At 38.1% G+C, this 12,284-nt stretch overlaps 1 protein-coding gene across 4 annotated transcripts; it reads right to left on the bottom strand.

Annotated features, from left to right (window-relative positions):
* Positions 1-2,163: 2,163 nt before the first annotated feature.
* Positions 2,164-12,253, bottom strand: brat1 (BRCA1-associated ATM activator 1). 4 transcript variants are annotated; one of them, XM_073866156.1, is made up of 15 exons: positions 12,137-12,253; positions 11,747-12,048; positions 11,384-11,557; positions 11,135-11,289; positions 10,884-11,031; positions 10,386-10,767; positions 9,496-9,615; positions 6,408-6,487; positions 6,217-6,323; positions 5,062-5,239; positions 4,900-4,973; positions 4,113-4,197; positions 3,401-3,499; positions 3,150-3,316; positions 2,164-3,034 (listed from the first exon to the last, which is right to left on the bottom strand). In XM_073866156.1, the coding sequence occupies exons 3-15, from the start codon at positions 11,508-11,510 to the stop codon at positions 2,324-2,326; spliced, it is 2,433 nt and encodes an 810-aa protein (XP_073722257.1). In that variant the 5' UTR covers positions 11,511-11,557; positions 11,747-12,048; positions 12,137-12,253; the 3' UTR covers positions 2,164-2,323. The 4 variants fall into 4 exon arrangements, with proteins under 4 accessions (XP_073722257.1, XP_073722259.1, XP_073722256.1 ...); XM_073866158.1 differs by lacking the exon at positions 12,137-12,253 and having other exon boundaries at positions 10,386-10,507; positions 10,640-10,767; positions 11,747-11,876; XM_073866155.1 differs by lacking the exon at positions 12,137-12,253 and having other exon boundaries at positions 11,839-11,971.
* Between the last annotated feature and the right edge of the window lie 31 nt (positions 12,254-12,284).

The raw sequence follows: 12,284 nt of genomic DNA, 5'->3' as shown, positions 1-12,284 counted from the left end.
GTCTGATGCAAAATTAAATTTTTATGCAGATGACACAGTCATTTACTGTTGTGCCCCCTCTCTTAAACAAGCCATTGCAAATTTGCAGAATGGCTTCTTAGTGGTCCAAAACACATTGCTCCAGCTGAAACTTGTGCTCAATGCAGAAAAAACCAAATGTATGCTTTTCACGGGCCCCCGGAGTAGACCACTGAATATACCCTCAGTGGTTACTCTTGACAGACGTGAAATACAGATTGTCTCAACCTATTAGTATCTTGGTATTGTGATTGATGATTGCCTATCCTTTAAGCCTCAGAAAGTTGAGGCTAAAATTGGGTTTTTATTTTCGAAACAAACTGTGCTTTTCTTTTAATGCAAAAAAACGGCTAGTCGCATCCACGTTTTTATCTGTGTTGGACTATGGGGACATATTATATATGCATTTATCTGTTCAATGCCTTCATATGATTGACACAGCCTATCATGCATCGTTGAGATTTATTACTAATTGTAAAGCTCGCACCCACCACTGTGAGCTGTACTCTCGTGTAGGGTGGCCTGATTTGGCCACACGGAGGCTTTGTCATTCGTACACATTCATATACAAGGCTATTCTTGGTATGCTCCCATCCTACTTGTGTTCACTTCTTATGAAAAAAGTGCTGGTCATTATTCTCTCCGCTCTTAGGCTGTAGTCCTGTTTTCTGTTCCACACGTAAGGACGGAGTTGGGTAAAAAGGCTTTTGTTTACTCTGCTCCTTTTACATGGAATTTGTTGCAGAATAACTTAAAACTCAGTGAATTGATTCTGTTGAGTGCTTTTAAAATAAGAATGTCAACATGTCAATGTTTTTAATTTGGAATTCCTTGTAAGTGCATAATTGACTCTCAAATTGTTTTTATTTATTTATTTGTTTTTGTGTCCTTGTATGTATGTAATGTTGTGATGTAATTTAGCTGCCTATCTTGGCCAGGTCTCCCTTGAAAAAGAGATTTTTAATCTCAATGGGTTTTTTCTTGGTTAAATAAAGGATAATAAATAAAACCAGATGGAGCATAGTAGTTCACATACTGTGATATTGGACAATTGCCACTGTTTATTTGCCTTTTACTTGCACACACCACATATGCTTATATATTTCTATATACTGTATCTATACTGTAAATAATATTTTAATAGATGTTTTATTTCTCCTACTGTTTACATTATTGCGTACCCTACAGCTGTTGAAGCCTCACATCAAGCTTTTTAATGCACTACTGTCTTGTGTACATAACAAATAACTTGAAACTTCGTCTGGTTTACCAAATCCCTTACACTTACAGCATTCAAAAACAGCTATACTTGTATCGTTTTATGAATACTTCACAAGAAGTTGAATGCCATCTAATACATTCTTTCTACCTAAACTGTCTTTAAGAACTGTTTAAATTTTAAAAGAAACAGCTTTGACCATTCTCTATAATGCTCATATAGAAAGTTGGCACCCCATATAATTAAACAATTTCCAAAACTATACCATTCGTTTGTGCGTATTTGTGCTGGTTTGGTGTTTGAGATATTAAACATGATTTTTTTGACTGTGTGACGTCATTCTCCACCCCACGCTGTCCAAATCCCTTCAAAACGCCGGCGTTCGTTTGTGCTTGATTTGTGCCGTGACAACAAACCCTGTAATAACTTCCCTTCGTAAGATATAAGAAGAATATTTTCGGTACCAGTGACGTCACTCTCGACCCCATATCATCCTAATCGAATCAAAACAGCGGTGTTCGTTTGTGCTCGATTTGTGCCGTTTGTGCTCGATTTGTGCCATTAAAATGACCAGTGTATCTATTTACCTTGCTTAGAAATAACACATTTGTTTCTGGGCAGTGACGTCATTCTCCACCCCATGTCATCCAAATCGACCCAAACCAGCGCCTTTCGTTTGTGCTTAATTTGTGCAGTAGAAAGAAACAACCTACGTTACTTAGAGGGTTTTTCATCTGAACTTCTCAATTTGTGTACAACTTACATAAAACCATGTAAATTGTGACCTGAACCTATACAATTTGGCAAAATTCAATTAGACAATTTATGGTGGTTATGTCTTTCCAGTGAACAAAAAGGTTTTAAAAACATGAATTGTAAAAATTAAATCTGTGATCAAAAAATGAGTTAAGTTTTTCCTTGCATGATTCATTTTGTGTTTTTACTTTATGAAAACTGAACATTTAAGGCAGAGCTTGATACAAGACCACTGGTTTTCTAGACAATGTTGTTGATGTATCATATATTCAACACCTGTGCTATGTTCTCTCTGGTACTTTAAAAATATGTATGCTATAAAGTATATTCTCAATAGCAATCTACTATATTGTCCTCAGTCTGCTGGACTGATGAAAGGATGTCCTCCATTAGCGACCGTGGAGAATTCACTACGTGATCACTACTCAGAGTCAAAGTCCTCTGCATACGATCCAAATCCAGGAACTGCAGGGTTTTCGTCAAACTAATCTCTTTGATGCTAAGAGGATCACAATCTGTCCTCTCACAAGACTCCTTAACTCCATTTATCACACACTGAGTCCCGTCTGCCTGCGGTTTGTTGAGGTATCGACTTTGAACTTCATCGCCCCATCTGTTACCATAGACATCCAAGACAAGAGCACTGCCATCACTTGCAACTGTTCTCAGCTTGAGCAAAAGCCTGCAAGCTTTCTCACACACCGGCCTGTCACAGTCGAACAAGCTGTTAAGCAACAAATCCAGCAGCCCGATATCTTTGAGTTTGCGCAAAGCTTCTGGCAAACTAAAGATCTCGACGGCGTACGGACAGCACGTCAGCGTCTTCTCCATCAACACTTCGGCTAGCTCCAGTGTGTGCATTTTGACCTCCCAGTCAAAGTCGTTGCCTCCCAGTGACAGGACGGAGCTTAGGGATTGGTCCAGAGCTGGTAAAGGGTGTGGTCCTTTAACCCATGATGTGAAGGCTTTAATCACAGCTCTACGAGGGAAGCCCTCAGTGTCTTGAGAAAGAATGGCCATCATCTGTATAAAAACCTCCTCCTAAAGTCCAGCAGTACAAGAGGACGGAAGTACATTTTCAGTACAAATATAAAAGCCAAATATTACTAAAACTAAAATAACTTTCATCCATTTAAAAGAGCCTGAAATGTCTCACCAGCGTGTTGTTGTTTAGAAGCTCCCTCTGTTGGACAGAAGAGGTAACTGCTTCACCGACGGCCATCGCAGCACTCGCCCTGACATAACCTTCTACATCTCTTAATGAAGATAGAAGAATGGAGAACATCCCACTGGTGTGCAGGGCTTCAACGTATTCACCATTACCTGAGAAAAAGAATGACAGCAGTGATAAAAATAAAACTTTAATAAAAAGAAATGAATGTGAAATGTAGAAATCATTCAACTTACCACCGAGGACGGCTGTCAGCTGAGTTATAAACTCTAGTGCGGAGTCTCTCACTTCCCATCGCAAATCACACGTGCGTTTCTCCAATACAGGGAAGAGGTCTGCAGAACACACATGTTCAATGCATGACCATATACTGGAAAATTTGCATGTAACATGACATTTTAAACGATCAAATACAAGGCTGCAGCAGGCGCAATGATACTACGCAGTGCTCGAAAACAGTCCTCTGCTATTGAAAGTTACCAAGGGGACTATTTTCGGGCTACTTAATATCATTGTGCCTGCTACGGCAGCAAAGTCCTTGATTATTACGCCAGAATGAGAATATAGTTCCTAGACATATCGGCCTAGAAAATTGCAACATTTAATTTTCCGTCGGTCTTAGTACACAATGTAACTACAGAAGAGTCAAGTTTTAAACAGAAAAATATCGAAACTCTTTGTTTATTTTTGAGCGCGATGCTAATGGTCTCATCAGATTCAATTGATTATGCTAAGCTATGCTAAAAGTGATACCGCCAGACCCGAAGATCGGCTGAATGGATTCCAAAATGGTAAAAATCAAATGTTTAACTCTAGGGGAGCTGGAAAATTAGCATTTTTTTTTAATAAAAAAAGTGGAGTGTCCCTTTAAGTATCTTAAGAAAAATCTCATAACTGAATGTTGTGAGATCATTGTAACATTACCTCAAATGGCTGAATTTTCCTTACCGCGATTGATGAACTGAAGCAGATCGGGGAAAGATGAACACACATCAACCCACCTTACAGTGGCCTGAAATGCCTTTTTCAAGACCTTGAAATGACAAAAAAGTTCATGTGAAAAGTTGTTATAACAGAAAGTCACCCCTAATATTAGTGTTTCTCTAACAAAGTTGGTAGTACCTAGCCCCTAAGGTGACATTGGAGTAAAAAAAATCTAAAGTTTAGTTTCTTGTGCTCACGCGAAACCTTCATGTGCAGAATTTTTTTTAAAGTTTAGTTTCGCGTGCGCACGTGAAAGTTTCACGTGAGCACGCAATAGTTTTACATGTGCACACGAAACTAAACTTTATTTAATATTTGAAGAGTTTCGTTGCAAAACGAGATAAATCCATTTTTTTTACATTTTTGACAAAACATGTTTATTATTATGTTATCATGTTATTATTTTGTTTTATGGTATTTTTAAAGTTATGAAGGTTTAAATCAAAACAAACCAACTGCAGTTGAATTGATATTAATTGGAATGCACAAACAAAAAACGAGATTTCTGAACAATTAAAAAAAACTGATTTATCTCGTTTTGCAACGAAACTCTTCATTTGCTCCATGTTCCCTTAGGGGCTCCGTAGGGTAGAGCATTGTACAAACTAAATTTAAGTTCAAAGAAACAAAAAGTATAGCTTGAATATGATGTAAATCATCTACCAAATGCATAAATGTTAATAGCATAAATTCTAAAGCAACTTATATTGATGTAACATAACAATATTTTTAGTGCTGTATGCACACTCACTGTGGCATGGGAATCTGGACTCTGTAGATAATCCAGGAGGACACCAAATACCTTCTGTCGTAAATCCACGTTTTCTGCGCACAGAAAATCATTCAAATAATAAACCAAGTTAATACCAAGTGTTCGTAACATCGTAACAAATCTGTATGCAGGAGTCCTCACCTTTATATACACTGAGGGCACTTAACGTATCCAAACCACACCTCTGAACCTTGCAGCAGCCAATCAGGTGAGTGGATTCAATAATATGCAGTGAAGAGGACGGACAATGTCCAATGCAAATTCTCAGGAGCAACATCACAGAGCAGGTGATTGCTGAAATGTCTTCAAATTGATATTTCTTACAAAGGTGAAAAGAAAATGATGCTTAATGACTAGACACATACAAAGAATTGATTTACAGACTTTTTAAAGGGGACATTTCACAAGACTTTTTTAAGAGGTCAAATAAATCTTTAGAGTACATATGTGAAGTTTTAGCTCAAAATATCACATGGATCCTTTATTATAGCAAGTTAAAATTGTCACTTTGTAGGTGTGTGCAAAAATTTGCCATTTTGGGTGTGTCTTTAACATGCAAATGAGTTGATCTCTGTACTAAATAGCAGTGGCGTGGTTGGATAGTGCAGATTAAGATGCGGTATTACCCCCTTCTGACATCACCAGGGGACCCAATTATAGCACTTAAACATGGAAAAGGTCAGATTTTCATGGTATGTCATGAATAATAATGTTGAGCTCTGCTCTGATTGGCTGTTTCTCAGACCAGCTCTTTTTAGTATCTCTGTGTATAAAAACAGACCTTACGTTTGAATCTGTATGAGACAAAGATACGGAATTTGAGGAATAATCAATTGTTTAGTTAATGGACGTTTCTGCGCGGTACTTTACCAGTATGGACCTGCAAAACGTAACTGTAACGTCAATATTAGAACTTTAGCCTCAATGCTAGCATATAGCGCTAACTCAGTAGTAGTCACAACTTTAGTATTATAACAACATTGCACTTAATTTAATGTTGGGGCGTACTTCGCGACTGTAATGTCACAGTTGGTGTTATGTTCAGATGTTTCCCAGCTGTCTTTTGCATGCACGAGGTTTACACAAGGAGGACACATTAGCGTTTGAGGCTCACAATATTTCATTACCATGTACAGAACTCTTATTATTTATCTATGCCTAGGTAAATACAGTTTTACATTCTACAGCACTTTTAAGTGAATGGGTGTAAGGTAACCTATAAGTTTGACCGGATTGCTAAAGTCTTAGATGAAAGCTTTTGGTTCAAAGCTTTGGGTAGAATAGAAGTTCACTCACTGTGTGTGCCAACTCTGCTATGCCAGATAAACTCTGCAGAAGAAGTGAAATGCACAAGGATTTCTGGGATAGCTGTTCCTCCAGGACTATTTCCAGCTCTTTTGCTGCTGGAGATGTAAAGTTTTTGTGAAGTTGAAGTAGCGTAGTTTTACAGGTACATAATATGGCACAATTTTGTGAAGATTTGATACCTGCGTCTTGGGGCTTCGCAGACACACAACGCAAGGGGAGCAAGACGACATCAGCGGCCTTTCTTTTTAAAGCCTCAGGACTAACAAATGAAGAGATAAAGGAGTAAGGTTTTACAATTAAGTTGTTTTTGTTAACGTTAGTTAAAAGCATTAGCTAACATGAACAATACTTCAACAGCATTTACTAATACACTTCTAAAATCAAAAGTAGTAAATGTTAACATTACTTAAAGATACAATATGTAAAATGCGCCGAAAGATGGCGCCAGATCAAACAAAAACAATGATGTTGTTTACTTACGCTCTGAAGCAGCGTGGAATTATGGGATTTGTAGTCTTTAACTTTAGCCATATCAGACGAGAACGAGAAATCACGTTGATGGATAAGGTAATCAAGTCTTATAAATGTTGCGTTTGATGACATCGTTTATTTCATTATGTAAGTTTATATGTGATGTTCAAAACGAAATTGTTAGTCATATTGATATTACAGTATTAGTCCAAATTCGATGGTAAACACAGCTCAGAATTAAGTTTTCAACTTACAATCTACAATGATTTTTCACATAATGTATTGACAGTACAAATCTTATTGTGAAGTGTCTTAAAATGACCATTTATATTGCTGTACAATACCTCTTGATGTGCATATCGTCCGCGGGAAGACGCGCTGATTACACTAATGTTGTGATCAATATAATAGCATACGTTTTTTGAAGGGTTACGAATCAAAACAACTCACCCATCGCGTAAAACACAAGCAGGATCAGAATCTCACAATACCTTTGATGTGCATATCGTCCGCGGGAAGACGCGCTGATTACAATCTACACACTAATGTTGTGATCAATATAATAGCATACGTTTTTTGAAGGGTTACGAATCAAAACAACTCACCCATCGCGTAAAACACAAGCAGGATCAGAATCTCGGTCTAGTTAAATGTTGTCGTGAAGCTCTCTCTATCCAGATAATGCAACACCAAATTGATCCTCCCTCGTTTTGTTCCAAACTTTTCTTGGGTCGTTTGGTTGGCCCGTACGCTTACAGGAGCTGACACAACCAGCGGCAGACGGTACAGAGATATCCATAAGTCCATAAGCAAGCGCATAGTTCCGCATTTGTCCACGACACTGGCTGCGTCCGAAACCTCAAGACTGTGAGGTAGTGATGGTCGTTTTCGAAGCACTGCTTCATGAGGCTTCGAAACATTTACGAATCTTTTGTTTCGAATCAGTGGTTCGGAGCTTGTTTCAAACTGGCCAAAGTCACGTGATTTTAGCAAACGAGGCTTCACTACGTCATAACTGTTTCGAAACGTTTCGAAAATCCGATGGTTCACCACTAGGGGGAGTTGATCACATGACCGGTGTCTAATATGTTTCGGTGAACTCGGGTCAGTTTTATTATAAAAGTTCATAAAACATTTATCCTTCTGACTAATAACGCTGCCATTTTGTCTATTTATTGTTTATAGACAGATTTAATGACAAAAATGTGCATAATTAAAAGGGTAGTTAGTTTTAATGATTTGTTTGCCCTAAATAAAACTAAAAACACATAATACACTTTTAACTATGTCTTAATTAAGTTAAATAATATTTTTAACATATTTTAATAAAAATCTTGCTATTATTTTGTAAAAAAAGTGTAAAATGTTTGGCCATATCTGCTTTACACTATTTTGACCAGCAGGGGTCGCCAGCGTGTGTGCTGTTTCGAACTGCTTCGAAAAACTGAACCAATTTTCGAAGCAATTGGTTCAATTGATTCGAAGCTTCGAAAAGGTTCGTTTCTCCCATCACTACTGTGAGGACTGTGAGGACTTGTGGCCTTGCTCCCTCATGAGGACATGACTTCGGACTCGGAGGCCTGAAGGCCGCTCAGAGAAAGGCTCTCTGACGCACTTCAAAGGCAGCGTGTTTGAAATATGAACAGAGAGCGCCTTTGTGATAACTAATCACATATTTGAAAACTACAATACTAATTTCTCGCTAGAAATGAAATTAAAATGCTTAAAAAGTGAAAATATACGTTTATTTTCACTAAATTTGTGCTCCAGCCGCTTCCTTGGCCGCCATTTTATTTTTTTGAGCTCGACCACTGTTCTCATGTGGGTTACGTCAGTAAAGGCGGTGACAAAGGGTCACATGGATATTAACGTCATTGACAGGAGACTGCACTGCCCCGTGTCAATGTTTTGAATGGAAATTTTCTCACGATTTACAAGTAGTTGAAAACATTACAGATATTGATAGTAATCAGCTGGACAAAATATATAACACTGGCCTAGTGGTTTTTGGAGATTTTACTGCAAATATCTTACAAATTGCACCTTTAATGCACAATGAACTAACATGAACAGCTGTATTGGCATAAACTAACTTAAAGGAATAGTCTACACATTTTCAATATTAAAATATGTTATTACCTTAACTAAGAATTGTTAATACATCCCTCTATCATCTGTGTGCGTGCACATAAGCGCCTGAAAAGTCCGCTCCCCTTCTCCCTCTCATAATGGGAGAGGGAGGGTGTTACTGCGCCGAGTCGAAGTACTCCCAAAAGTGCTATTACGCCATAAAATGTAGCTCCTCTTTTAAATCCGCTTAGAAAAGCGCTACGTTTTATTTTGTACCACCAAACTTGCTCGTATAACTACTCGTCTTAAATAGGAAAAACGTTGATGTGTTTGGTCACTTCTAACTTTATCTCTAAATGGTACCATTGAATGAATGGGGCTAAGCTAAATGCTATCGAAGCGTCGCAGCACGCTCCAGCGCTTACGTGCACGCACACAGATGATAGAGGGATGTATCAACAATTCTTAGTTAAGGTAATAACATATTTTAATATTGAAAATGAGTAGACTATTCCTTTAACAAAGATTAATAAATGCTGTAAAACTATATAGGTCATTGTTAGTTTATTTTATCTAACGCATTGACATTAATGGTGACAAATACAACTGTATTGTAAAGTGTTAACTTACAATAGCAAAAGAAAATAAAGAGACATTGATAAGACATATCAACTCAACACATGATCGACTGCGAGTTTACAGTACATGCGTGTGTGTAATAGTCACCATTTTTCCAGCTTTACGATAAGTGCGGCACACTGAAAACAGTTCTTTCCATTTTTAGCACCCAACATGACTTCCATTAATTCATTTACTTTACATTCTGATTGGCCGAGCAGAGGAGATCTGTGACAGATAATAAAATGGATAATTATAATGAAAAAAAATTAAATCAGCAACAAAGATGACCACATTCAATACCAAAAGTGATGTTGAAATGTTAAGCTTATTTATAAATTCAATCCAGGTGGGATATCAATTACATATCACAAATATAATGCACAATTATATAAAGAAAACATATAAAAATACATCACATATATTTAGAAACAAGTATATTTATTGTATTGAAGTATATATATGTATATGTGACCCTGCCTGTGAAATCCAGGCTAAAGTCTCATACAAATGATATAAAAAATATTTTACAGAATGATCTTTACATTATGTAGGATATGTTTAAATCGGATTTGGGTCACACTTAATTATGCAATATAGAATGTTATAAATATGTTATAAAAATGTTAAAATCATGTTATTAAACATTAATGTACGCACATTTTTGCATTATTTTATTTACATTTAAAACAGAGGCTATTAAAGGCGGGGTGCATGATTTTTGAAAAACACTGGTCGGGCCGAGTACCAAAACACACTTGTAGCCAATCAGCAGTAAGGGGCTTGTCTACTAACCCACATCGTTGCCTGGGTTGCATATGTGTGGGGTGGGTCTTTTAAAAGAAGGTCCAGATTCTATTGGGGTAGGGACGTGTTTGTTTAGGTGATTTCAAATATCAACATTGGCTTTCAGAGATCATGCACCCCGCCTTTAAAACAACAATATATTTAGAAAGAAATGCTAAATTTAAATTCAAAAGGTGTCATATTAAACCCACCTGATAGCAGCCAGGAGCACAGTCATAAGAGGCTGTGTCAATAATCCTGATCCCCTTTTAATCAAGACCTCCAGAGGTACCAGGACATCTTCCCATCGCATGATTTTGATTGGCTCCCCACACTGAGAGAAAACCAATGACAGCAGTTTTAAGCCCTGGAGGACCTGAGGATGCTTATCTGAGCCCAATGCTTCAACCATGGCACTCATGATCTCTGAAGTGACAGAGCCCAGAGGAGATTGACTTGAACCCACAACATCACTGCTGTTATTTATCTTTGATGATGTCATGAAGTTTAGGATATTCACTAGAAGCTGATTGGCTAAAGAGCTGACGAACAGGCTCGGGTCATTCTGCAGATGAAGAAGAACTTTGACGAGTCCTGTGGAAAGAAAGGCATGTGGTCATACTAAAGCAGGGCTCTACGCTAACCTTTTTCCCAAGGAGTACATGTGCTCCTAAATGAAAATCCTATATAAAGTATATAATTGTGTTTACCATTTCCACAAATAAAGTCAAGAGCTTTCCAATGGTTCAGCATATTTAACAGTCCCTGTACCCAGCCGCTGCGCACCGAAGCATCATGCCAAAAATCTGGCACGCACCAACCATCCTTCTCAAACACGCACGCCAACAGGCCTTCCTCCTGATGAACACCAAAACAAACCAGTTACACACAAGCATTATTTATAATCCTAAACCTGCCAATAATGCACCTGCCACACAACATGTTACAGGTAAGACCTCACCTTAAGCAAGCTGAAGCCTTGCTCGGTGTCAGCCAGATATCCGGTGAGTTTGAGGGTAAAGGACAGGATAGTGTGATCCATATCTTTACATTTACAAACGCTGGATATGAACTTCAAAAGACACGGCTGTTGCTGCAGAAGACAATCCCCATTGCCTGAATAAAAACATGTTTCATTTTAGTGGATGACTTTGTGAGAACTTAAGATAGCAATCAGGATATATACCTCAATTTGGATCATTTTGCTCACTTTGTCTGGGCAGCTCTTTAAACCAATCCAGCAGCTTTTCTAAAGAGGTATCATCAGGCGGAGACTGCCTCGGATCTGCCAAAGCCACACAGATGAGTGGCAGCAGCGATAAGCAATCATCGTCCATGGCACAAAAGTCCCAGGATCACCAACACGTGTATGATCTCTGGAGATCTTCAAGAATGAAAATTAAAGAGTAGTTATGTGTTTTGTTCGCGCAATGGTTGACCTTATTACCAGAAACAAAATGATGGATAACTTGTCACATAAGTCTGGACAGTGAGGTAAGACCACCACAACAGGTTACAAACATTTTATCCGTCATACTAAGCAACAAAACAACGTTATTGTAGCAAACGTTACCTTAACGGTAAGTGAAAATGTACACTTAATACTCTGAACGTTGCTATAAATGAGGCAAAATTGTGTTTTAAAAGCAAACTATCTTCGCTTACTGTCGCTCTCTCTGTACCGCTCTGTACTACGGAGTGTTGGAAGGGACATACAGGTCTCCGAGCTGAGAGTTGACCTTTTTAGCTGGATATGCGTAAATACTGCGCACTTTAATGTTCTTAAACACACTGCGTAACAAAGTCCCTGTAGGAAGGTCGTCGCACTCTGCGGCCGTATTTGCATCTTCTCCGGGCATTTAAGACGTCGTACAACTGCTTGAAAGAGTGAAGACAGATATCTCTAAAATAATTCACTCAGACCACAATAAAAACCAACAATTATGCGTAACATAAATTGTACCGGAAATAGTGTTTCTCAGACTGAAAATGCGCTAATACGCGACTTTACAGTTTGTTTGGTTAATAAGAACTTCACAACAGTCCGTACAGAACTTATACAGAGCCCAGAAAATCGTCTTAATCGATTGATGATTGGCTCTTTTTTTACT

This window comes from Misgurnus anguillicaudatus, chromosome 3 (genome assembly GCF_027580225.2).
Source record: "Misgurnus anguillicaudatus chromosome 3, ASM2758022v2, whole genome shotgun sequence".
Taxonomy (NCBI): Eukaryota; Metazoa; Chordata; class Actinopteri; order Cypriniformes; family Cobitidae; genus Misgurnus; species Misgurnus anguillicaudatus.
The sequence above is the reverse complement of the archived record's forward strand: the minus strand, read 5'-3'. Positions and strand labels throughout refer to the sequence as shown.